Source organism: Anabrus simplex, chromosome 1, assembly GCF_040414725.1.
Source record: "Anabrus simplex isolate iqAnaSimp1 chromosome 1, ASM4041472v1, whole genome shotgun sequence".
Lineage (NCBI taxonomy): Eukaryota > Metazoa > Arthropoda > Insecta > Orthoptera > Tettigoniidae > Anabrus > Anabrus simplex.
The window spans coordinates 956,112,353-956,139,611 of record NC_090265.1 but is presented as its reverse complement, the minus strand read 5'-3'; the positions used below and the strand labels follow the sequence as shown (position 1 = coordinate 956,139,611).

Sequence of the window (27,259 nt, the reverse complement as noted above, 5' to 3'; positions counted from 1 at the left end):
AATCCAATCAATACGGAATATGAAACTTATAAATAATAAAACCTAGTCCAGGTCATCGTCAGCCGTTCAAAACATAAAAAACAAGAAAAACAATGCATATGAAAAAGAATAAGTGAACTCTGGATCGGTATAAGATGAAATATAAATTGATGATGGGGGTAGAAATTGTGAGTCACTTGAAATAAAACAGTACGTAATATTATGAAAGGTAGTACGGCACACGCAATGATAAGTAAAGTCTTTCAATGTTTATGAATAGTGGAGAACGGTCAAATGGGTCAGCTGTCACACTCTGTCAGGCACAAAGTCACAACACTATCGAACAACATATGAAGATCCATAAATATTTTGAAGTCGCAGACGAATAGATTTACAGAAGCAAACCGCCAGCTCTCGGTGATCAGCGCGGCACATCCAAGGTCATGCGCTGTGGTCTCGAACGCCAAAGTAGAATGGAGAATATCCTAAAGGTCCAGTATTTGCGAAAAATTTACTCACTATAACGGATTGACGTTATATCCGATTTTTGTATAAAAGTCGGGAAACCCCCCTGTACATTAAAATCGGTATGAAACGGCAATAAGTTTGTTCAAAACTTGCGTTTCCGCAGATGATATCCACACCGGTTACTTGTTCGTTATTTTTTGAAATCCGATACTACGTGAAAGTGTATGTTTAATTTCATTCTGTAAAAATATCTTGCTGTATTTCTCCGAATCCAAGATGAAGCCCACTTTTTCCTTCAAAAAATTCAAATCGGGCTCAAAAAGTGCTTTGTAAAATCATATGAATGCCTTTGTTGTACAGTAGGCCTACGCATTTGTACACTATTTTTAGACGCCGAACATTAAATTTCGTCATGCTATATATATATATATATATATTTTTGTGGCGGCTGCACAATTATTCTTTATTTCCGCGGGCTTAAGGACCATTAACTTAAAATTAGCATCATAATACCGAAGAGAACCCACTGAACATTTTCTTGCAATACCTATTCCATGCGTCTCTACAATACAACGATCCATCAGGAAATTATTCTTGCTGTCTATAAAACTGTTACTTTTACTCAGCATTAGATATAACTGGCTACCGCTACACGCACGTCTCGCTTGCCAGGTTCGGCCAAATTCAGCGGTTAGCGATGTATAGGCCTAATCGCAGACGTTGAAAGTCAGCGAACGAGTTTATTGCGCCACGGTATGGCCATTCCACCCTTGGCGTTTTTCGTGCACATACCTCACAATTTCATCTTCGACTTCTTTAAACCGTCCTTGTTATGGACCACTGAATACATTTTTTGTGCAGTACGCATTTTTTAAGCTCTTTGTCTTCACGCTAACACCAAATATTGGCTTTAGTTAGGCCTATGCCGTATTTTCTTGCGGTTGCACAATTATTCTACATTTATGAGTGTTTAATAACCATTAACTTACAGTAAAATTGGCATCATAATATAGACTAGAACCCGTTGAAAAGTTTGCTGGCAATACCTTTTCCACGTATCTTTACAATACGACTATCCATCACGAAAATATTCCTGCTGTCTATAAAACTTAATTTTACTAAGTACAATAGACGTGTTATAACTCCACCACTGAGTAGCCATGCCCTTTCTAAGAATTCGAAGGCTCGCATGTTTTGATGCCATTCTGCAGATTTGAGAAACGTTTTTGTAGAAGCTAATAGAACGCCATACTCTCTTCACTATTTCCTGAGATCCAGTGACGTTACACACAAGCACTGTACAACCGGTTGTCGCAGATAGCGATGTAGGCTATAGTAAAGAGCCGGTCGTTTATTGTCAACGAGTTTTGTGCGCGTGTGAAAAGAAGCAGCGTGGTTACCGCGGTAGTTGCCAGGGGTATCCATTAACTTACTGTTAGGCCGCGAATGCAAGACAACCCTTGAGTTTTCGCATGAGATTCTAAGAAAAAAAGTTTTGGGCGACCACTTTGGTGAAATCCCCATCAAAGTGGAGAGCCCTTATTTTGAACGCTGATGATGAGTTGATGGAAGACATGAAGAACCGTGCCGTGACACACGTCCAGCGCATTACGCGCAAGGTCAATGGTGAAGACATTGCCACTGGTGCCTTCATTGTCTCAAGTTGTCAGTGTTACCAAAGAAAGTCAAGGTAACAACTTATTGTGCGATGTGAGGCCGTACATCCCGCCTCCTATGCGATGCTATCAATGCCAGAGATTCGGTCATTTGGTATCTCGTTCGAATCAGTCTGTGTGTGGTACATGTAGACGAGTAGCTCACGGCGCGGAGGAGTGCACAACTCTGTACAAGTGCACTAACTGCTCTGGTCTTCAGTCTCCTCGGGATCGGAACTGTCCGACATATCTTAGTGAGAAGAAGATCCTGGAGATCAAGACCCTGGATGGTCTTTCCTACCAGGAAGCGCACCGTAAGTTTAATTCCACGAATGCACTTGCCCGTACACTCGACTACAGCATGATAGCTCAGAGTCTCCCACGTTCGCCTTTCACGTCATTGTAACCCGTGATGATTGCTGCGCCCAAGGCGACTGTTGCTCCTCAGAACGTCACAAAGAGTAAAAGCTCGAAAGGGGGGACCACCCCACCTTTGACCAACCAGAAGTCTGTGCCGGCTGGCAGTTCTAAGCCGGCACAGGAAGGGGGAAAGGCTAAGAGTCTCTCCCCCCCCAAGAGGTCGGTGTTAGCTGTGCCCCAGCCGGTGGAGGCGGCAGACCAGGGCTGGGAAATCATCTCCCAGCCCGTCTAAATTAGAAAAGAAGGCGGCAGTGTCCTGTTCTCAAGTGTGACAAAGATCCTAAGTATGCAGGAACTTACAGACCTATTTGTCTTACAAACTACCGGGCGAGTTGGCCGTGCGCGTAGAGGCGCGCGGCTGTGAGCTTGCATCCGGGAGATAGTAGGTTCGAATCCCACTATCGGCAGCCCTGAAGATGGTTTCCCATTTTCACACCAGGCAAATGCTGGGGCTGTACCTTAAGGCCACGGCCGCTTCCTTCCAACTCCTAGGCCTTTCCTATCCCATCGTCGCCATAAGACCTATCTGTGTCGGTGCGACGTAAAGCCCCTAGCCTAGCCTGTCTTACAAACTGCCTGTGTAAGCTATTTCAGAGGATGGTAAATCGCAGACTTGTGTGGTGTCTGGAGAAACAAGGACTCTTGTCCGAGTACCAGCGTGATTTTCGAGCTGCTCGACCACTGACCACTTGGTACACCTGGAGAGCTCTATCCAGGATGCGTTTCTCCGCAAACAGTATTTGGTAGCTGTTTTCTTTGACTTTCAGTCCTGCATCAGTGGAGATTCCGAGGTCACTTGCCGGTATTTATTGCTAATTTTTTCTCCCTCTGTCTATTCCGTGTCCGAGTAGGGGGGACATTCGCAATACCACATTCAAGAAAATGGAGTCCCACAGGGATTGGTTCTTAGTGTCAATCTGTTCGCGATTGCCATAAACGGTATTGTCACTGCTGCTGGTTCAGCAGTAATACAGTTGCTATATGTGGACGATTTTGCTCTGCACTATAGCTCGCGTAATATGGCAGTCGCAGAGCGACAATTAGAGCAAGCTATTAGGACAGTGGAGCATTGGACCTTCGAACATGGCTTTCGGTTTTCCACCACAAAGACCTCTGTTGTCCACTTTCCTTGCCAACGTACTCTTCACCCTCCTTCTGAACTTTATTTAGGAAATGTCGCTATTCCTGTAGTTGATTCTTACTGATTTCTTGGGCTCCTTTTCGATAGTACATTATCGTGGGAGCCACACGTGCGGCAGCTAAAAGTGCAATGCACCAAGAGGCTTAACCTCTTGAAGTTTCTTAGCAGCGCTAATTGGGGAGCTGACCGCATGGTGCTCCTACGATTCTATAGGGCACATATTTTATCCATGTTAGACAACGCAGTGCAGCATATGGCTCAGCAAGACCAAGCGTTCTTGAGGTACTGAACAGCATCCACCACAGCGGGGTTAGGTTGGCGACGGGAGCTTTTCGTGCAAGCCCCATAGCTAGCCTGCTCGCTGAATCCGGTGTGCCACCTTTGCACCTGGGTTGCCAGCAGGTCCTTCTGTCGTATGCTGCAAATTTGCGACACATGCCACTTCACCCAAGCTATCCTTGCGTATTCAACAATGGACACAGTTGGCTGTACGCTGCTTGTCCTCTAGCAATGCAGCCGGTTGGAATACGCTTGAATAGCAGTCACAGATTGTTTCACGTATCTTCGGTTCCTTGCCTTGTCAGACAATCAAGTGGGGTACCTCTGTGGGTAGTAAGACATCCCGAAATAATCCTGGATCTGCACATTGGCCCAAAGGAAAACACGGACCCTTTGATTTATCGGAGGCTCTTTGTGCCTGTTGTTGGCTGGTATCTGGGTTCAGTCGTCGTTTATACGGATGGGTCGAGAACAGACACTGAAGTGGGCTCTGCGTTTGTTGTCGACACTGATAGGTTTCTTTTTGCTCTCCCGGAAACCTGTAGTGTGTACACAGCAGAGCTCTATGCTATCTGTGAAGCTCTGCGGTACACACTGTCCGATGAGCGCCGACACTTTCTTCTGTATACCGACTCCTTGAGCTCGCTACAGTCTATTGATACCTGTTTCCCTCGGCACCCTCTGGTGCAGCGGATCCAGGACCTGCTGGCTGGGTGTTCGGATGCCGGCACCAGGATCATGTTTCTGTGGCTCCCAAGCCACATGGGTGTAGAGGGGAAACTAGTTAGCAGATAAGGCTGCCAAGGAGTGGCAGGCCACTCCTCATCCAAATAAGTGACTGATGAAAGGTACAATGAAGGTATGGAGGACCCCTTCGGGCTTCTCGGATAGAAGCAGTCGTATTATGTCGTCTTCAGATCGGCCACGGTATACTAACACACTCCCCATTTATTGAAAGGAGAACCCCCTCCGGTGTGTACTTGCGGCGATCATCTTACCGTGGTACACATCCTTACGGAGTGCATGGACCTGGTCGGTCTGCGCTGTAGTCTAAAACTCCCGCGTACAATCTCCCTCATCCTGTGCGATGACGAGCAGTCCGCAGACCTCGTCGTCTGTTTTATGAGGTATAGTGGTCTTTTTTCTTATGTGTAATATTGTTCTTGTCTTAGTGTATTTTTTGTCAACTGCGCTTTTATCTCATTGACTCTATTTTAGTTCGTGTTGCATATTTTAATGTGTTATTTCAACTCATATACATAGTATTCAAGTTATGAACAGAACTAGAGGCATGTACTGTTGGTAAACAATGCTGTCTGTATTTCTGTGTGACACTGGAATTGTATTCATTATGAAGTAGAAACGGGTTCACAGTAATGTCGACGAGAGATTGAAAGTACTTGTAGACATTGTTTTCGAGGGTAATTATGGCAATAATGACATTTTGGAAAGTAAATCAGAGTTCAAGGATAGTGATAACAACGGTGAAAGTTACTGAAGTGAGCAGAATATTGAAGAAAGTGAGAGTGAAAGTGCTGTGCCAGATTCTTCCAAACTCACGCGGCCAGTGACACAAGAGAGCCACCGTAGTGATTGAGAATTGGAGAAAAAGACTAATCCGTATACAAATCCATTTCATGAATACAGTGGTGTTTCAGAAATACGAAAAATGTTTAGTCTGTCCACCATCCGAAATTGTGATGTTTTTAGAGTACACGGATCTGCTCTTTGTGAAATTATTTCAAATGAAACATTTGTACCACAACCAGCAGTCACTCAAGGAATGAAGAATGGGTAAGTCATAACCTTCAATGGCATGAATGTGATATTTGAGTGAAATATTTGTATTAATTTTTATTTCATGCATGTTTTTATGTGACAGGTACGCTCAGACTACAGGCGGGCAAATTAAGTCGGATTCCACAGTCAACAATGTGGCCACTTATTGTGACTTGAATGGGTTAAATCTCTGGTAGTACCAAGAATCAAACTCTGTACTTCGAGAACACTGGCTGTTTGTTCTAATCGTTATGCCGGCAGACATTCTTAACTACAGAATACAGACGTATTTCATGACTAATCCATGCTTGCAATGCGCGGTTTTAGCGTACAAGACTGTTCATCTACTTGTGCAACGTCATCGGGGCTGCAGTACTCTATATAGAGGCGGATATTTCTTAACTATGGAACTCGGATGTACTGCATGACTTTGATGCATGTTTTCATTGCGCGGGTCAGATGGATGAAACTTTTCACAAATTTGTGCGATATCAGAGCTGCAGTACTGCCTGTACGCGTTTCAAAGTGGAATTATTGTTGTTCTCCGAGGAATTATGTTGGGGGATCTTATGTGAGTTTCATTTTTTCATTTTCTCTTGTCTTGAAAAGTCAGGAGGATCTAATATGCGAGGGGGTCTAATGCACAAGGAAATATGGTAATTTTCGTACAAAGCATGCTGCCAGCATAATTGCAGTCAAGAGCGCTCAAATTTGAAGCAACAGCTCATGTATTTGAAATGCCTTGACAAAAATAATGCAATAAACTTTGAATAACTTGCAAACTAGATAATCCGCATCTGGATGTTTGGGAGTTTGCTGTAATGGGAGATAAGACATTTCCTTTTGGAATAAATGATTGACTTGTTAAGTTTTCCCATCGTTTCGCATTTTCACACCAGGCAAATGCTGGGGCTGTACCTTAAGGCCACTGCCACTTCCTTCCCACTCATAGCCCTTTCCTATCACATCGTTACCATAAGACCTATCTGTGTCGGTGTGACGTAAAGCCAGCTGTAAAAAATGTGTACTGTGTGGCTCCGACAGATGTGTGTAAGCACGTGTAGCAGAGTGCTGTTGCCAATTTACAGAACAAACTCATGAGAGATGGTACAGTACAAAGACAATATAGATCTTCTTCATCCTTTCCCTTTTCCAGATTCTCTCTGGGTAAGTAGTGTACCAAAGCCCTCCACCTTACTCGATCTTTCCACCATTCTTCTTCTAATACTTCATTGCTATCGACTCCTCTATTTGCAATACAGTCCACATCAGAGCTCCTCCATCTCATTCTAGGCTGTTCCCTAGGCCTCTTTCCATTCTCTGTATCCATGAATGTTCTCGTTGGTATTCTCTCTCCTGGCATTCGTATATCAATCTCTTCCTGAAGTTTACATACTCCCACGCTTCCCTGTCTTAAGCCTGTCTCGACTCTGAACCATTCAGTTTGACCCACTTTGGTTCTAACACAGCTTTTGCAATTTTGATACAATGCTATTACCATCTGTATTGTTTCATTCCCAATCTGTGTCCCTGTCAAGTTTTCCATACCAAATTCCTTCGGACAATGTCATATGCCTTTTCAATATCTAGAAACGTTACTACCATGTACTTTCCATATTCCCAATACCTGCCTCTTCTGGTTTCTGCCAATTTTCCCCTCTACTCTGTCTCTTATTCATTTATCCAAGATTCCTTCAAGGATCTTAGCTGTATGAGGTATCAGTGTCACTCCTCTGTAATTTTCACATTGCTTCCTGTCTCCTTTCTTGAAAATTGGTATAATGACTCCTTTCGTCCACCCGTTTGTAACAGTATTTTCTCTCCATATCACTCTGAAGAGTCTATACAACCACTGTAGACCAACTGCTCCTGCTGCTATTTATCATTTCTGTGGTGACCTCTTCAATTCCAGCTGCCTTGCCTCATTTCATTCTTTTAGTGGCCCACTCAATCTCTGCCATGGACACCTCGTTTTCCTTATCTTCCATCTACACTAAACCTAGTTCTTCGATTTCTCCTTGTACCAAGGTATTTTTCACGTTGTAAAGCTGTTCAAAGTATTTTCCCCACCTCTGCAATATATCCTGCCTCTGTGTCATCATTTCCTCCTGTTCATTTTTACCTTCACCTGGGTTTTTCTTCTTTTTAACCCACTGGAATAAGATCTTTTTGCTTCCAGTTGTATCTTCTTGCAGAGATTCATTGAATTTTTGCCAGCATATCTTTTTCTTTTCTTGAACCACCCTGGAGCACTCCTTCTTGCAGTAACTGTATTCTGTTTTGCATTCTGTTGTTCTGTTTCTCAGCCAACTTTTCCAAGCTTGTTTCTTCCTTTTAACTATATCTTTTACCGTGTCATTCCACCAGGGCGTTTCTTGATCTTTATTCCTTCCTGATACTCTTCCATAGGTCTCTTCTGTAGACTCCACCATGACTGTTTTACAGTATGCCAATTCTTCTTCGACCTTTCCAATGTCTTCCTTAGGTATACTTGTTTTAATGTGTTTCTGGAACTCATTTATTTTCTTCTCCTGCAGTTTCCACACCCTTAGCTTTCTCTGCCTAATCTCAGTCATCTTTTGTATCTTTCCCCATCTTTAACTTAGCTATCACAACTCTGTGATCTCCTTTACAAACTTACCATATAATGGTCTCATATGATATCACCAATGTGTACTCAAGCATTCCTATAAATGATACTATAAATATTATCAAAAATAACTTTTCCAAACACAGCAGTTTAAGCAAATTTGAAATAAATGACTTTATTGAATTACTGAGCTTTGTTTTGAACAACTACTACTTCACTTTCAACAACAAAATCTACCATCAAAAAGGACTAGCAATGGTAGATCCCGTCTCGGGAATTCTAGCTAACATTTTCATGGATAATCTAGAAGCTAACAAAATAGTAAACAAAATCAATGGTCTCCACCTTTGGATAAGATTCGTAGATGACAAGTTTGCCATCAGTGATAAACGGCAAAACAACAACAACATTTTAGAATTTCTTAATGGACTTGACAATAACATTACCTTCACAAAGGAAGATGAAACCAACAACTCTTTAAATTTCCTAGATGTAACCATAAATGGAGCCAATAATAAATTCAAATTTCAAGTCTATAGAAAACCCACTTTTGCCCCTCTGACTATAAGAAATGAATCTATGCACCCGCATTCTCACAAATTAGCAACCTTCTACAGCTTAATCCATAGAGCGTTCAAAATTCCTCTTTCCAGTGACAACTGAGAAAAAGAACTACAATATATTAAGGAACTGGCTAAACTTAACGGCTACAAACCAAACACGGTTAATAAAATTATAAACAAAATCAAATTAAAAACTGCTACTAACCTAAGCCCTGAAAGACCTAAAAAAACAACAACCCAGTTTTACTGCTTTTACCTTCACAAATCCGGCTATATATCAGATCACCAACCCAATCAACAAACTGGACATCAGTAGTGCATTCAAAACCCGTAATACTAATAGAAATATATTCTTTAACTCCCATACAGTAAATTCAACACACGACCGATACTCCAATTCACGAATTTATAGACTCAAATGTGTCCAGTGTGCATTTTCTTATGTCAAACAAACTGGACGCAGTTTTCATACAAGATATTTAGAGCATTACAACGCATCTAAGCACAACGAACACTCCGCTATGAGTATTTATATGAAAGAAACGGGGCATAACTTCACTACCATACACAAGGACCTTCAAATCTTAAAAATTATTAATTAAGGTAGTCTAATGATTGAAGTTGAAAATACCTACATCTTTTTAGACCAACACTTAAATAAAAATCTAAATCTAAATGACATCGTAAAAACAAAGAGCCCAGTCACGGAACAAATTCCTAACTTATTGTCATCTCTTAACATAAAGAGTAATAATTTTTTTAAAATCTTAAACTATAAATCCAACACTAATACCCATATATCAACAGCAGCCATTGCCCCCTCGCCCAGCCACACCCCTTCCCCCACTTGCACCAATAGCGATCTTAACGCCCCGCCCGGCCCACTCCTCCCAAAACACTACCGGCCAACAATGACACACCCCTACAATACGAGAAGCAGAGATAAAGAGACTGTTGCTACAACACAACCGGACTTCCTCCTAATGTCTAAAGGGTAAGTGTCAAGAATATTAAATCCACTAATAAACCATCCTAATATAGCACTCACACACTTTTTAGTTTTATTCCACAGATTTCAACACGCTCACTAGATGCACACTTACGTACAGAATCCAGTTTAACTTCTCTTCAGGCTTACACGGAATAACTTCAAAAGCTTCACATCATAAACAACATGCAGGTTGTTTATATGGAGATGAAATAATCCGTTATTTAATGAAACTCAATCAAACTCTCTACCAGCATTCTTGCCATCCAACTGGCACTCCACTTTAATAGCGATTCTCATTCTTCAAGGGAGTGATGTTACTATAGAATATTTAAGATCCCAAAACCATGTAAGCTAAATGTGTGTTTTCTCCCACTAATGTAAAAAGAAATGTATAAATATTATGATCTAATAGACTACAATTGCCATTCCAGCATCGGTGTTATGTGTTGATATTTTGTATCATCCCCATACGATGTGGACATGAGTAGGACGACCCATTGAAGCTTTATGACGGGATCAGCAGGTTCATTTCCAAATTGTACCATATGTTGTATATATTAGTGTAAATTGTGAAAAAAAAAAAAAAGTTATTAAGAATAGTTCTAGTACAAGTTATAATCTCCTTATAGACTGTAAAAATGTACAGATGTTTTAAATCCCACTCGTATCATGCCGTTCTCATTACTGGCACATGAGAGTTGACAGTCAATATTATTTCCATTGGATGTGAACTTATGTTGGATGTCACATTTGAACTTTTAAACAAGAACAGCTTGTTCACTCCAATATGACCTCATGTTCTTGTACTCCAGTGCAAATTGTTATAAAAAATATTGTTTTAGAATAATCCTAGTAAGCATCCACTCAGAGCTCTGACTTGGAGTTAGAATTCATGGCTGACGATGCCTACAATGACAGGCGAAACATATACCATACTTAAACTTAATATAATGTCAATGTTATAGTCCTAAAGACTTTACTAGTATTGAATAAGTGGTTTCAATAAATTTATTGTTTAACATTTAATCTGTGATCTCCTTTAAAAGATTCACTTGAGAGGGCTGTTACATCTAACAACATTTTCCTGTTACCTTTCTTGACCAAAATGTAATCTATGATAGTTTTGATTTTTGTTATCTCAACTGTATCTTATCTTCTGACTGTTTTTCTTTTGAAACCATGTGTTAATGATCACCTCATTTCTTCTACAAAAGTCTACCAAAATATCTCCAGCCTCGTTTCTCTTCTCATATCCAAATGGACCTACAGCATTACTCCTCTTTTGCACTTTTCAAGGGACCAAGGAATATTGGTATAATAGGGGGGGAAAGTGTAAATCATGGGAAACAACTTGTGTAGGTATATATAAAAATGCTCTGTAAAAGGAGGTAAATGTTACATAAATGCATATTATTAATTTATAGAGTATTTCAATCTCAATCTATTCACTGTACTTACCTCAAAGAAAGGTCCATGTAAGTTAATTACTGTACTGTATTAACTGTTATTACACTGCCTTTGTAATTCTGCTCATCCTTTGCCCGGGAGAAGGTTACCAGTAGGTGGTTAAAAATTTGTGTAATATATTCTTTTATTAAAGTAGTTACTTTCTTAGAATGGCTATAGAATTATCTAAGATGCAATATTTTCTCTGAATGAAACATTTTAATTGCTACTATTGTACCTGTATTTACAGCGTTAACACAAATTTATTCCAGATGGAAAACTACACAATCACTGCTTTCTACCAGAATAGTCCAGAATCAATCTCTGTTTACACGTCTTATTTCTTCCTCTATTTGTTTTTCAAGCTCATAAAGGTTATGAAGATTATTTTCATCCCCCTCTACAGATGACAGATACCTGCGTAAAACATCCACTGCTGCACTTGCATCAGAACTGGTAGGCATCACTTCACTGTCTTCCTCTGCTTCATCACTGTCACTGGTGGGAGACTCGGCTGCTGTTTGCTCAGCAACCAACTCCTCCACACTTCTTTCCTCTGCAGTGATCACAGAATCATCTACCCAAAGAAAATCTTCAGTAGTGCAGTCTGACTGCAACATTCTCCATACATCAGATAGCAGGTCTTCTTCTTCTCCTTCTTCTTCTTCTGGCAGCTGAGATTCGGCATGATTCTTGAAAAATCCTGCTTTCAAGAAACTATACCTAGGAGTTATCTTAGACAAACCATTGTAACGTCCAATCCAAAGTAAGAACTCGCAACAACGTAATCCAAAAATTATGTGGTACAACTTGGGGTTCAACAGCAACTTTACTCCGATGCACCGCTATGGGACTTGTGTGTTCGGCTGCTGAGTACTGTGCTCCTGTTTGGCTGAATAGCCCTCACACCAACATCATAGATACGCAGCTCAACACAATGCGTCTTGCCACTGGCACAATAAGGTCTACACCCACATATTGTCTACCTATTCTCAGCCATATCTCCCCACCAGATCTTCGACGTAAAAACGCTCTCCTCGGGGAATTTAAGAAATTAATAAATAATCCCCAATTACCAATACATGACATTGCCGATGTTCATCTGAATCATCTAAGGTCCCGAAATCCAGCAATAAGAACTGCAATAGAACTGAAGTATACCAACTTCAATATTACTAAGGAATGGCAGGGAAGACAAGATACTAGGCCTGAGTCAACTTTGCCACACATAGGATTGTCACTGCCACCTGGATTTGAGCTTCCTTGGAAAACCTGGTCTACTCTTAACAGGATACGATCGGGCCATGGTAAGTGCGCAGATTTCCACTACAAGTGGAAAAGAATTCCTACGCCTAACTGCGACTGTGGTGCCTCTAAGCAGACCATCCTGCACATTATCAGTGAATGTCCAAAAAGAAAGTACAGTGGCGATAGCAGTGACTTCGCTCATGCGCTTCCAGAGACAGTTAGCTGTATAAATAACCTGGATATAAATATATAGTTTGTTCTTCAAAATCATTGTGTGTTGTATCTGTAAAGCCATAAATAAATAATTTGAGATGGTAGTCTGCTTCACGGCTTTCCAATACTTTGCAATGAAGTGAAGCGCATCCAGGATTGAAACTGATGATGGATCCTTTTCAGCATCCATAAGGAATGAAATTCGCTGTGCCAGGTTCTTCCTATAAAGTGACTTAAAGGGGTGAATAACCCCTAAATTCATAGGTTGTAGCTTGCTTGTGCAGTTACCAGGCAGAAATTCTAACTGCACATTCCTCAAATTAACATCCACGGGATGTGCAGGACAACGGTCGATGAAAAGAAGGATCTTCCTATTTTGCACACCCATTTTTTAATCCAGAGCAATTAACTGCTGTCGGAAAGATCTGAGGTCATCCATGCTTTATGGTTGGCATCGTAGGCAGTAGATAATGATCGCGCATTCTTGAAGCAATGAGGCTTTTTACATTTCCCTATCACATAGGGGTGGAGCTTCTCCAGCATTGGCTCCCAATATCACTGTGACCCTCATCTTGCTGTGTTTCCCACCATGGCATTTATCTCCTTTGAATGGCAAAGTCTTGCTGGACAACACACTGAGAAACAGTCCAGTTTCATCTAGGTTAAAAATGTTCCTGGGTTCGTAATCCTTGGTCAGCTCCTGCAATCTTCTATCGATCCATTCTTCCACAGTTTCATCACTAACTGCATTAGATTTCCCACAAATAGTTTTATAGGTTAGGTTACACCTTTTCGTAAATCGGTCGATCCAGCCATTGGACATTCTGAAATTTTCAATGCCAATAATGTTTAGCACTTGAAGCGCCTTTTCCCTTAAGAGTACACCATCAATTGGAATGCCTGCAGCTCTTGAAGTTTCAAACCAACTTTTTACAATTTTTTCCGTTTTCTCGTATTTGTAGCATGACATGAGTTTCATCCATGTTTCTGTATTGAACTGAGATCACAGAGATGAGTTATCTATAAGGTTCAACCTATTCAATACTAATTACGTGTTGTATAGATGTTGTTCACAACATTTATTCAACATGGGACCGGTTTCGACATTACACGTGTAAAGACTTTTAACCCTCTTGGAGCCATGAGCCGATCTGATCGGCCGCTCCCCATCAGCTGGAAGAGGCCAGAGCTCCGCCTCCACTCTACTGCTGTAAAGTGCCAGGCCGTTTTCTGTGGAAATACATGTATTTCAAAATTCGCGTATATCTACCGGTGTATAGCAAATACCGGCATGAAATTTTCTACATATTGACTACGTAGAATAAGAAACTGGTTTGGAGTGATATAAAGAGTCAAAGACGTTTTATTGTTGATTTATAGTTGTCGATAACGTTTATTTTTAGGAAGAGAAAAATATTTTCGCACTTTCTCTCTCAATATCTACTGCGAAAAAATCATTTACGATACAAAAGAATATACGTAATAATGTATAATGTATTTCTAAATACAATTCTATAGAATAACTAATTTGAACGAGAAAAATAAAAACGTAAAAAATAAAAACTCAAACATATGTCACTAATAAAAACAAGACAATTTTACTCACCTTGACCAGTACTTCAACCCTAATTTCAATTTATACGACATTTCTGAAAAACCCAATATCCTTTTTGACTTCCTAATTCTTCTTCTCAAAAATTCCAAATTCCAAAACCCCAATTCTATTTTCCATGCCTTATAGTTCCCACCCACATTTTCTACCTCCAATAACCCACCCTAAACTACCCCTCCTTCATTTCCCTATCTTATCCTTCCTCATTACCATCTAACTTCAATTTCTTTTATTCTTTCTCTTATTTCACTATCACTCTTCCTCGTTTAATTTATTCTTCCTTCTCTATTAAAAAAAACCAACCTTAATTTCGGTTCTCCTCTTTCAAATTTTAACTCTTGTCTTGCACCAACTTTGACTACTTCAATCATAACCTAAAAATTTTTCATTTAAAAATAGCGCGCTGTGCATATAAGTTTTCATTTGTTTTCCGATATTGCGCTTTTTACTACATTTTTTCTTCTCTCTACAATTGTTTTTTTCAATGTCAACTGTTTTCCAAGAACTTAGCAGGAGTACAAGTACTCACTCAATTATTCTGATTTGCATCGTATATTTTTATATACGTACTTAACTTCCCGCAACCGTGACAAATTCTAGACCTTCAAAAACAGTCTCCACTCTACTTTGGCGTTCGACCGCAGCGCATGACCTTGAATGTGCCGCGCTGATCACCAGGAGCTGGCGGCTTTCTACTACAAATCTATTCGTCTGCGACTTCTAGTTATTTTTGAACTTCGTATATTAATTGATAGTGTTGTGACTTTGTGCATACAGAATGTGGTGTCGTGTCTTTGTGCCTATCAAAGTGTGAAACTGACCTCCAATATTCATAAACATTGTACATCTTTTTACGGCTGATGATGACCTGGACTAAGGTCGAAACCGGTCCCATTTAAATAGGAATGTGATTACTGCATTTCCTTCTTTTAAGTATTGAATAGGTTGAACCTCCTTTTCAATTATTTAATTTTTAACATCAATAATTTCAATACGGAACAATGAAGTTTTTATCTTTAAAAGTTGTATCGATGTTTGGCAAATACTGACAACAAATTTTCTACGTGCGGACAACACAGTATTAAAATAATTCTGAATTATTAAATAAGTAAAAAGTAGTAGTTGATATTATAGTTTTTCGTTTTCAGAAAAAATAGTTTTTCGTTTTCCGTTGTATATATTAGAAAAATAATTTTACAATACAACAGAATTTACGAAATTAAGAAATGTATGGCACTAAAGCCGTGATTTGCTTTGACCTACTAAGCGACCGCTGCTCAGTTCGGTACCTGCAGTTTACGAGGTGAATCATGGTCAGTAATTATTCTTGGTTTTCCAGACCGGAGTCGCCCTCTCACCCTCAGATATCTCCTCAATTGCAATCACTTAGGGTCACTTAGATTGAGTGAACCTCGAACCAATCCTCAGGACCACGCGAAAATTCTTGACCTGGGCGGGAATCGAACCCATGACGTCCGGGTGAGAGGCAGGCACGCTACACTTGGCCCACGGAGACCGGCATTTGGGTAATGATAGAGGACTATATGTGACTATAAGGTTTAGCAAAGAGTAAGAGAAAAGTAAATTGAAGTGTGATATGGGCGGAGAATCAGACGGTAGGGCATGTTTAGGTCCAAGAACTTCCTTGAAGGAGACAGGAGGTTGAGGATTGTTGTCGGGTTCAGTGGGACAAATTTCCACAATATGTTCTCCTGAGACACCATCATCATATTCGTTATCACTAGTTTCATCTACCACCATATTCAGAGTAGCTTTAGTGCTGTTAGACACAATTAAACGTCTCTTCTTTAGCTGCGGTGATTCTGCGGACGTGTCCGGTATAATTTCGTCGCTACCCTCTGAATTAAATTCCCTATCGCTATCCGATAAATCATCCGCGTTAACTTCGCACTGTTCTAAATACTGAATTAATTTATTGTCATCAATACCTACTGAAAAATTATCACGTGAACAACATGCCATTTTCCTGTCACAAATCCACTCACTGCAAGGAGCAATCTCTTACTGACCGGTTAGCGTTATTTGTAAACACACGAAACGACTCTTGTGAAAGGTATAACACCCTCTTAGAACTGCCAAAGCAAGGCCAGGCACACAATAACGTGTATCCCCTTTACTACAGGTTGTAACAAAAGTATGCACGTCACTATAGGTTGCCTCAAAATTATGTATATCACGGAATTTTAAGCCGGCCGATGTAATCGGCTCTGGCAACTTCCGACTGGATTGTTAACGGCCGACCAGATCGGCTCTGGCAATTTAAAGGGCGGATGCTCGTACTACCACCTGGCACCAAGAGAGTTAATGTACATATTTCAATTTCACTACACCAGTTTTAATTAATGTGTCCTTGCTCATTTGTTTGTGATTTGTTTTATGGCTGATAATGACATTTAAATGTCAAAACCGGTCCCATGTTGAATAAATGTTGTGAATAACATCTATACAACACTTAATTAGTATTGAATAGGTTGAACTCATCTCTTTGCAGTATGATGCATACTTCCTTTTCTTGGAGTTTGGTCTGCATTGTGAAGCACTTGATGTAATGCTTCCTCTGTTTTTCAAAATTGTATTCAGCGTGGATACAGGAAGCTGCAATTCGCATGCAAATGAAACACTTGTTCTGCGGTATGAATCAACCTTTTCTAATATTCAAACTTTCTCATCCATAATGAAAGTTTTTCTTTCCTTCTCTTTTTTCCAATATTAGCAGGAAAACAAAGCGATAACAAAGAAGGATTAACAAATACACATGACGGGAAAGGAAGATCGCGGCAATTCACTCTGACCGCTCGACTCGCATAACAAGAACAAAAAATGTAACAAAAAAAAAAATAAAATACAGTAAATGTGACAAATCAGTGACAATAACTTTAACAACTCCAACAACAAATGCAAATGTAAAACAATAACCATGGAATAACGAACTCGGGCAAGACGAACACTGAATCACTTGATAACATCTCCTTCTTGTGGCTTATACTGTACTTAGCAATAGAGCAAACATCTGATATCTCCTTCTCCTTTGCAGTTTTGTTAATTCAACTCGTCGGATTTCTTCTTCTTGAAAGATTAATGGGTATATAGCACACCTACCCAGACGCATGGCTAGTGGATACCATGGAGGCCACTACGTAGGCAACTGACGAGCCCAACCTAGCACACGGGGGCGAAGCGCTGGCAACCAGGAATAAGTTAGCTGAAAAATTTATGATGTTCAATAACGGACCATTTATGTTGGTATTATAAATTTACTCATTCGGGACAAATATTTCAGATTCCCTATGGGAATCAGCATCTATATCATTACGCCTTGCTTACTCAAAGCGTTTTAGGTTAGTTGCGACGCCATTTTACCTCGAATTTTTTCTTCTCGAACGGCAGGAAGCATAAAATGTTGCAAATGTAAATTTGAGAATTTTAATACATTGTGAGCATAGGAAATCTCAGGGGACCAACAAAAAATGTTGTAAAAGACGGCAAAATGTAAAAGCCGGGAACGTAAATGCGGGGTAATACTGTATAATTTCTTCATCTCCTTTTATTTCCTGACCTGGACATTCATGTCCCCTATGATCGCATTTTGTTTGTCCTGTATATAGCCTTCCAGATATTCAAGGTATTCCTCTAGGTCTGTATCTGTTTTTCCTGTTTGTGGAGCATACCCTTGAATTATACATGTAACACCAGTTTCAAGTCTCAGTCTGACCTTAATCAACCTGTCATTTATGTTTTCCACCAGTTCTAGGTATTCTTTTCTAATTATGAGACCTACACCAATTTTGGCTCTTCCTCCACTATAGTATAAGGTGTATCCTTTCTTTAGTTTCCTCTCACCTTTTCCTTTCCATTTGGTCTCGCTGATTCCCAGCAATGCTATATCTTTGTCAACCATAAAATCTACAATTTCTTCCACTTTCCCTGTTAGTGTCACTACATTGATGGTCGCTATCTTGATGTATTTGGTTGCTGGTCGCCCATTTCTCACATCATCACAAGAATTGCACGTTGCTTGTGGAGAACGTCCTAGCATTTTCCAAGGCTTCAGTACAGTTGTCATCATATAGGCTTTTATTATGATGGTTTTGCCACTCTCAAAGGCATTTTAGAGCTACTGCCAGACGTCTTTTGTAGCTTCTTCTCTGGAGTACAGACTCTACAGTTGATATGGGGTTTCAGTGGCATTTTCTCCACTGAGAGCCCATTTCCCTTCTATAAGGACTCCTCCGCCCTTAGCCGTTGGCCCTTATAGTGAGTCAGGCTATTTACTGCTGCCCAACACTCGGCGTGGAGTGGTTGATTTGATTGTTAACAAAAGCTGTGTGTAAGTTCCTACATACAGAATTGAGAAATATAATACAAACTGGCAGACAATGGAAAAAGTAATATTTTGGAGATTGAAATGGTATGAGCATAGCGTGCGGCAAATAGTTGCTTGCATTTGCAAGGAGAATGTATGAAAGTTGAAGGTACAAAAACCTTTTGAGGATTAATTGGAACTGTATCAAAGAACGTTAAGGGAAATGCATGAAAAGTTTATTCTGGAACCTCATTCACTAATTCCTTTGAGTATATGATATGATAGACATAACCATAATATGTATTTGTGTTTGTTCCTGTATTGACCTGTCTAAACCTATAAAAAACTAATAAAAATAATATACCATGTCAATACACTTTTTATCTTTGAAAACCATTTCTTCATGTACTATATTAAATAGTTTTTATTAGATTTATATGGAATGACTCGGGGTACATATGTATGAATAAATTACATTGTATCTAAAATTAACATTTGAATATTATGAATAAATTGCAGCTTAACTGAAGTGAATTCTGATTCGAATATTATGTTTGACCCTACAATGAAGTCTTTGGATAGGAGTGACTGCCCTTCTTACAATAAATACGCTACCGTCATGCCCTATCACCCGTAAAGATTAATGTAATTGTTTGCAATTCAGAACCGGAGAAGAGAAGTGTTGAGCAAGGGCGTAAACATTCTCCATGACAATGCTTGCCTGCACGTCTCCCAGCAAACCGTTGCTCTCCTGCAACACTTTCAGTGGAACAGAATCACCCACCCATGCACCCTGTAGTCCCGACTTGGCGCCCAGTGACTATCACTTGTTCCCAAAGTTGAAAGAACATTTGGCTGGAAAGCGATTCAGCACCGACGACGAGGTGAAAGATGAGGTTCACAACTTCCTGAACAGCATGGCGGTGAGCTGGTATGACATGGGTATACAAAAACTGTCACAGCGGCTACAAAAATGCATAGACTGAAATGGTGATTATGTAAAAAAATAGCTAAATGTTCAAGCTGTAAAATGATGTAAACCACTGTAGAAATAAACAGGTCTATGTATTTATAAAAAAAATAGGAGACCTTATTTTTGGGATTACCTTTTTACCATGTGACAACACCGTAGGCGCAGTCCCTCTCACCCACTTCTTCCCCTGGCCTATACCATCTTTAGTCTGCTTAGAAGGTGGTCCAGAGAATAGTTACAGTGTGGTTTCATAATGATGAACTTAAAAATGTGTTCAGAGGACGTAGAATCTGTCACATCGTGTAAAGCAACTTACGAAACAGAAAGGAGGACATATTAGCTATTAGCAAAGATTAAATGTATGTATTATGTGAATATGTGCAAAAATATATTATTTTCATGTTCTGATTAATTTGCGTGAAACTGTTTCACCTCATAAATAATCATTTTTAAAATCAGTTAGAATAAGTTTTCAACTTGGTGATGAGAATAACTTCAACTTGACCAGGAGTTTGAGATTGTTACAGTTTTGAGTGTCTGAAAAAAGGAGTCATAGTAATTATAGATCAAGCTGGGTTAAGAAAAATCTTCAGCTACGTAAATAACTCTGTGCCTTCTTTGTTCCTTTTTTTTTTTTTGTGTGTGTGTGTGCTGGTTTAAGCCGAAGCTTTAGTAAGCCACGCATGCCGCTTAAGCAAGGCTTACTCTTTGGCTTAAACACTACGAGTTTCACAGTAGGGGGACCATGTGCAGCTTTACTAAGCTGAACATCTCCGAAGTTGGTAATGCTTGCGCATGCGCAATGATTCAATTCTCATCTTTGTTTACATCCGTAGCCTATGATTGATTGACTTGTAGGTTATACATCGTTTATCAGCCAAGATAATTGAGAAAAATGAACGGAAAATGTGATACCAATAATAGTAACAAAAATAAAGTTTAAAAAAGGTCACTCGCCCGTCCTGCTGACACGTATTACCACTACAGTCTAAAATGGCCATAACTTCTGAACCATTCATGCAAATAATGTCCTGACAAGGTTATTGTAATCCTTATAAAATACTGGAGGAGGTCAAGCAATTTATTTCGATGAGGAATTCGAGGATAATATCGAAATATTTATTTAATGTTAAGGAGTTATATTTTTTTACCGCTGAGTATAGCATAAAATCGCTTCTAGAGGGCAAACGGTTGGAAATAGGTATATACCATCGCAGACTTTTTTGTAGAGGTTTCTATGCTCTACAACTGGTACGCTTACACTTGGGGTCTATCGTTGATGGTTCACGCAGTGTAAGCCAAGAAAGCAAGTGACCGACCGACATTTTTGTCTCTTTTGCTGTATATCGGAACACGGAAACTGTATTATTTCACGAGCCTCGAAATATATACAGAAATATAAGTTATTTAATGTTATTGGTTTTACGCCCCACTAACTATGAATTTGAGCACCTTCACCAGAGGACTGAGACAGGATCAAACCTGCCAAGTTGGGCTATAAGAAGGCCAGCGCTCTATCATCTGAACTGAATCCTTAGCTTAAACCTCAGATTCATACAGCTGAAGCCAGTCACAGATAAGCTCGGCTTACCACTTGCACTCCCCACTGTGAAACTCGTCCAGAGTTTAAGCTCCCGCTTAAGCCCGATCCAAGGCTTAAGCGTATACTGTGAAACCGGGCCTAAGTATGTTGTTGCTCTTTTGTGTTGGAAAGTTTTGATTATTCTAGGGCCTAATTGTTAAATATTCTTGATTTTGCAGTTCGTAAACCTGAGGATTTGGAAGATGATTCATGTACATTTAAACCGGAAATGACCCATCAAGTTTTTGGTGACAGGTGAGTTGTTAATACGATTTTGTATGGATGTGCTTTGAAACTGAATTGCTTAGTATATTTCTGTTGATTGGACCATTGACCACCTGTTGATGCGCAGGGTTTTAAATTAATTCTGTTGGATAAATACCAAATGTGTCACCAGAGATCTTTTATTTTTACATGCCGACATCGCCCTACACTGAGCTATTTTCTTGCGACGAGAATAACTTCAACTTGACCAGGAGCTTATGGGATTGTTACATTTTGAGAGTTCAAAAAGAGGCATAATAGTGTGCCCTGACAGCAGTCCCTGTGACCATGCTGTAAATTTTAATTCGGTATCTCAGTGTTGGGTTCAGCCGCGGCGAAGCAATGCAGTCGGAGATCCATGAAGGCTCCACTCAAGGGACGTGCAAGTCCGACGAGTTGGGACACAGGTTAAAATAAGTGGACTGTTATCATCGTGGCTTTTTAACGTGGAATGTAATCATCATTTCTGCCTAAATTACGTGAATATTCCTCAATAGAGTATTAAGAGACCGAGGATATTGGCATATTCGACGAGATACATTGACCAACATTTTATCTTATACTAAATAAAATAACTATCCTAGTGTTCCTACGCTACTTTAAATGATAACTCCGTAAAATATTTTAATTATGGAAGGATCTCCCGTTTAATGACTTTAAAATAACTTTAAATGCATCAACTACATTAAGAACAAATTATCGGCAACACAAATGAAAATAGGAAGGAAAATATTACGTTAAATTGAAAATAAATACCTAACTTCAAGCTCTTGTTACAAATAAACACAACATCATCAACCGAAACAAAAGAGACAAAGTGTCCCTCTGCTGAAGGCTTACATGGAAAGATCAGTCATCAATCTCGCATTTTTTTCAAAAATAAATCACTGGGAATTATGGAATCATTCACTTCAGAATGCTATTTACTACCCAAATATCTCATAATATTCCGTCATTTTCTTTAAAAATCACCGCATATATGTCAGTATCTGTCTATCTAACAACTTGAAAAATACCGTTATTCTAACTTCATAAAATCACCATAAATGCAATAGAAATGCTTGAAAAACACAGGATCATAACATAATGTAACATCCATCAAAATCATGCATTTAAAAGACAGACTCGATCCTCTCGTACATTCATCGGTGACTGCACCTAGATGAAAAAAAAACATCAAGTGACATTGCAACGTCTACGATAACCTTGTCTAACTACGTTGATTCTGCGCCTCTGGATACCACTGCGACGTTGACCTGGAATACTACATTAGCACTAGGCGTCAACTCAAATGATCTACAAAATCCAACTAGCAAAGAAATGGCTTACTTACCATAGAAGATCATATTTCCTTTACGACATGACCTCAATATCTTTACGTTACCGATTATCTTGCGAAGATCCTAAACATCCCTTTAAAATCGTGCGCTCTGGTCAATCTTGTATTTAAATAGGATAAATGTGACGACCAACTACTAGTGTTCGTGAGTGCAACATCCTACAACATTATTCTAAAATACGGCCTCGTACCTAAATAAATTATTCATCACGACAACATCAAAATTCACGCATGACCAACATAGTTCCTACCGTCAATACCATCATCAGGACCTTCACATAACATCATCATAAAATTCGCAATCCTAATGACACGTCTATAATCATCACATCTCTCTATCCACGTAAATATTTTCAAAGATCCTACCGTAACTAACACCTTATTACATCGCACAACTCGTCATGCACAGCGAATTCACAATACTAAAGAACAATCTATTCAGGCAATTACGTAAAATTACTAAATACGTTGCCGCATTAATTCCATATCACCTCAATAGTATCACACTTTTATTATCAAACACTGTATTTCCACACAAGCACATAACATTTTGAAGACCACAGAATCGCACGTCGCAAAATACCGAGCTCCTCCGAGGTATTCTGAGCTACAGGTTAAAATTAACGTTCATTACCATAACACCATTACGGTACCAATAACATCCATGTCGAAAATCATTCCGTAAGACCTTGCTAGCAAATATTAAAGAAATCTTACACAACCATCGCATATTATCACAACGTAGTCTGGCTCACCACACTAGACGTAACGATCATGAGTATTACAACGCAATGTCTAACAAATAACGGTCGCTTTCAAGTTAAAATTGTTCATGTCAAAATTGACAACAAAATAAATACTACTCTACAACTACAATAAGCAATTACGTGGCGGAATATGTATAAGATATTCAAGTACTCATCCTGGGTTGTTGCTCCACGACGGTGTCACCTTCCGAGTTCAGCTCTCACTCAATAACATTATCAAGTATTGTCCATCACATTTCAGATCAGATCCTTTGAGGTCCCTCTATTTTAGTTGTTCATGTTGATACGTGCACACATTGTATCTGAATAAATAACTGCTGACGGTTCCATGTTACCTGAAACTTAGAGATATCAATTAGAACAAGGTTATACACCTTAATACAATTTTAACAGTTCAAGCGATACACTTGCCTTTTCATTCAATAACAAGATATCTTGTTTTACAATATTGTATGTTTATAATATGCCAATATCTCTTTAGTAACTCCTTTCAATACAATCTTTTCCCTATGAATTCTTGCTTCCGATCTTTCTGAGGTGCAGATTTAGAATGTCAACTTCTTCAGAGACAAAACAGATTCTACTACAACATAATAATTGCAGACGGTTTGCTTTTCAGAATTCTTCTCAGCTTCTAGCTCCCATATGTTTCTGACAATTGGAAACATTTGACACATAATGTAAGACGATCTCGTACAAATCAGCTGTATTAGTAAAGGAACTTATTTAATAATTGTCGCCTCGTATTTAGGTTAGTAATCGACAGTTTCCTTTCTTCATCTCGATCGTTGGATCGTGCGAGACTAGATGTACAAGGTATGGCCCTCTCATATAAATTTATTGTTTACATATTTCATGGCCCTCAGTAACATTCTGTCGCAGATATACTGCCGTTCATGCATTCCGGAAACTTTACTTGAAGAATGCGTATTATTCATATAATCCTGCCCTATGTTTCACAATATTAACTATCTACCAACATTTCCAAGATACCACGGGGTTTAGAGCTGGTTATCAATCTGCTGATATCTTCAATTCGGCGATGCCGTTCACGTAATTAGACAAATCAACTGCCTTCTAATTCATCTGGAGGTGTGATAACCGGATATAAGATTTCATTGACATCATTTCTCGACATAAGCTTCCAATGTGTCCACCAATCTCATCCTGACATACATTGGAAGGTTATATTCCTCCTCTACTCAAAAGATGAAATTTCGTATGAAAGGAGAAATTTCATATTCATGCCAGATCTTATCATAATTATCTTCTTCAATGAAATCTTCTTTTATCACGTCTGAAATGAACGAAAATAACTCTGGTCTTGAGATACTGTTATTCCATATCCTGTCTTCGAATTCTGTCTGGACTTTATCATTCGTCATCTGATCCGTCGGTCAGCGAATAAACATCCCAAGCATCTCCGTTTCTTTCGTCTTCCACGATGATGTTGACTTCCTCCTCTTCAACGATCGGGAAACTGTACTGTTTAAGACTTGAAGCATTGAAAATAGCAATGTTGTTGGACTCCAAACTCTGTATTTTATAGGCGTTATTGCCCAGTACTTCAATAACCTTGAACGGCCCGATATACAAATGTGCAAACTTGGAATAGAATTTTTCCGTGGGACAAGATACGGCTGGTTTTCTTACGAGAACATATGTTCCAACCTCCAAAGGTTCTCGAAATCTCTTATGCCTTAACTTCTTTAGACGTTTTTCGGCCTGCCTTTTCATACACGCCTGAGCTTGCTTTATGTTCTCTTCGACGCTAGGACTTTCTTCGGCTGGCCTAGCAATGATCTCGTTCCAGGGACGTCTTGGCTGCTCGTTCATGTGAAGAACGCTTGGAATATTGCCGATAGACTCGTGCCATGTAAAATTTATACAATCGGCTATCGTCGGTAAACAAGAAGTCCATGTCCAATGACGTTCATGGCAGAAAATCCTACAATACTTCGCGATTTCCTTCATGACCCTCTCAGCTGCATTGGATTCAGGGTGCCTTATTGAACTAAATCGGTGTTGAATGTTCATTTTCCTTAAAGCTTCCGCAAATTCGTTTGACGTAAACTGTGTTCCATGGTCCGTTAGTATGCATTTTGGTTTACCCATCTTTGGTATCGTTACTCTTTCTAAACTCCTAATTATGGATTTGGAGTTGGCCTTCCTAATGGGCTGAAGTGATACAAATTTTGACATCACATCGAGGACTACCAATACAAAACGGTTTCCACGTTTACCTACGGGTAAACTCCCATACAAATCCATGGCATATACTTCCCTAGGTCGGTCTGGTATTACGGCTATCGGTGGTTGATACAATAATACGGAGTTATATTTCACCCTCTGGCATATATCGCAGGTTTTTACTATTCTCCCGATGGTTCTCCGGAATCCAGTCCATGTGAAAGTCTCTCCTATTGTAGCTGCTAATTTATCTAGGCCACCATGACCAATCATTCTATGGATGTACCATATGAGTTTACATCTTAATTTGCGTGGCACCACCACTCTTAATTTCTTCCGATCTTTGTCTATGTACTTATACAAGATGTTATTCGTCAGCACGTAATCATCTATTTGATCTTCGGGTCCATCATTAGCTGACCTTCTTAGGCAACACTCAATAATCTCTTTCAGAGATGAATCTTCAAGTTGCAGCTCTGGCAATCGTTTTAGGCTTTCCAAACATTCTTCATCCTCTTGAGTTATTTCGATAACATTGACCTCCAGAGGCTCTTCTGTTGGATTTCGGCTTAGACTGTCTGCCAACACATTACTTTTACCTGGGCAGAACTCAATTCTTAAATTAAATTGTTGCGCATAAAGTGCCCATCGTGATACTCTCTCGCTGGATAATGTGGTTTTTAACACAAACGTTAGTGCTTTATGGTCCGTCCTAATAACTACCGGATACCCATACACTATTTTCCTCCACTGTTGTAATGCGTAAACAATGGCCAACATCTCAAGCTCAGTGGTCGTATAATTAAGCTCATGGTTTCTTAATTTTCTACTAACGAAGGCCAAATAGTTTATATTATTTTCTCCATTACTCTCCTGATACAATACAGCTCCAACTCCAACTGCTGAGGCATCAGATTGAATGATAAACTCACGATCGAAGTCCGGATATCCAAGTTTTATACTGTTAGCTAGTAATTCCTTCGCGTTAAGAAAAGCTCGATCATGACTCTCATTCCACCGCCAACGATTATTGGTCTTCAATAAATCTTGCAGGGGAGCTAATATCTCTGTATACCTTGGACAGTGGCTAGCGAAAAATCTCGTCATTCCCAAGAATTGTCGGATATGCTTAATCCTTCTGGGCTTCGGAAAGTTACATATGGCCTGTATCTTAACTGGGTTTGGTCTTATTCCAGTTCCATCAATTACATGTCCAACAAACAAGATTTCAGATTGGCAGAACTTTGACTTGGATCGATTGATTTTGAATCCAGCCTCATCTAAATTTCTTAGCAGCTGTTCCAACTTGACTACATGCTCCTCGAAAGTTGCTGTCGCCAGTACGATGTCATCAACATAAATGGTTATAAATTCTTTTACTTCCGGTTTCAAGTTCCTGTCTAAAGCTCGTACCAATGCAGCCGCAGAGTTAGAAA

The 27,259-nt window shown here is 39.6% G+C and overlaps 1 protein-coding gene across 3 annotated transcripts in view; it reads left to right on the top strand.

The window, feature by feature from the left end:
* Hat1 (histone acetyltransferase 1) overlaps window positions 1-27,259 on the top strand; it is a 141,210-nt gene that overhangs the window by 18,845 nt on the left and 95,106 nt on the right. For all 3 annotated transcript variants that reach the window (XM_067148864.2, XM_067148862.2, XM_067148865.2), the window contains exon 3: window positions 21,443-21,518. In XM_067148864.2, the coding sequence (XP_067004965.1) occupies window positions 21,443-21,518 (76 nt within the window). The remainder of the gene's footprint in view (window positions 1-21,442; window positions 21,519-27,259) is intronic.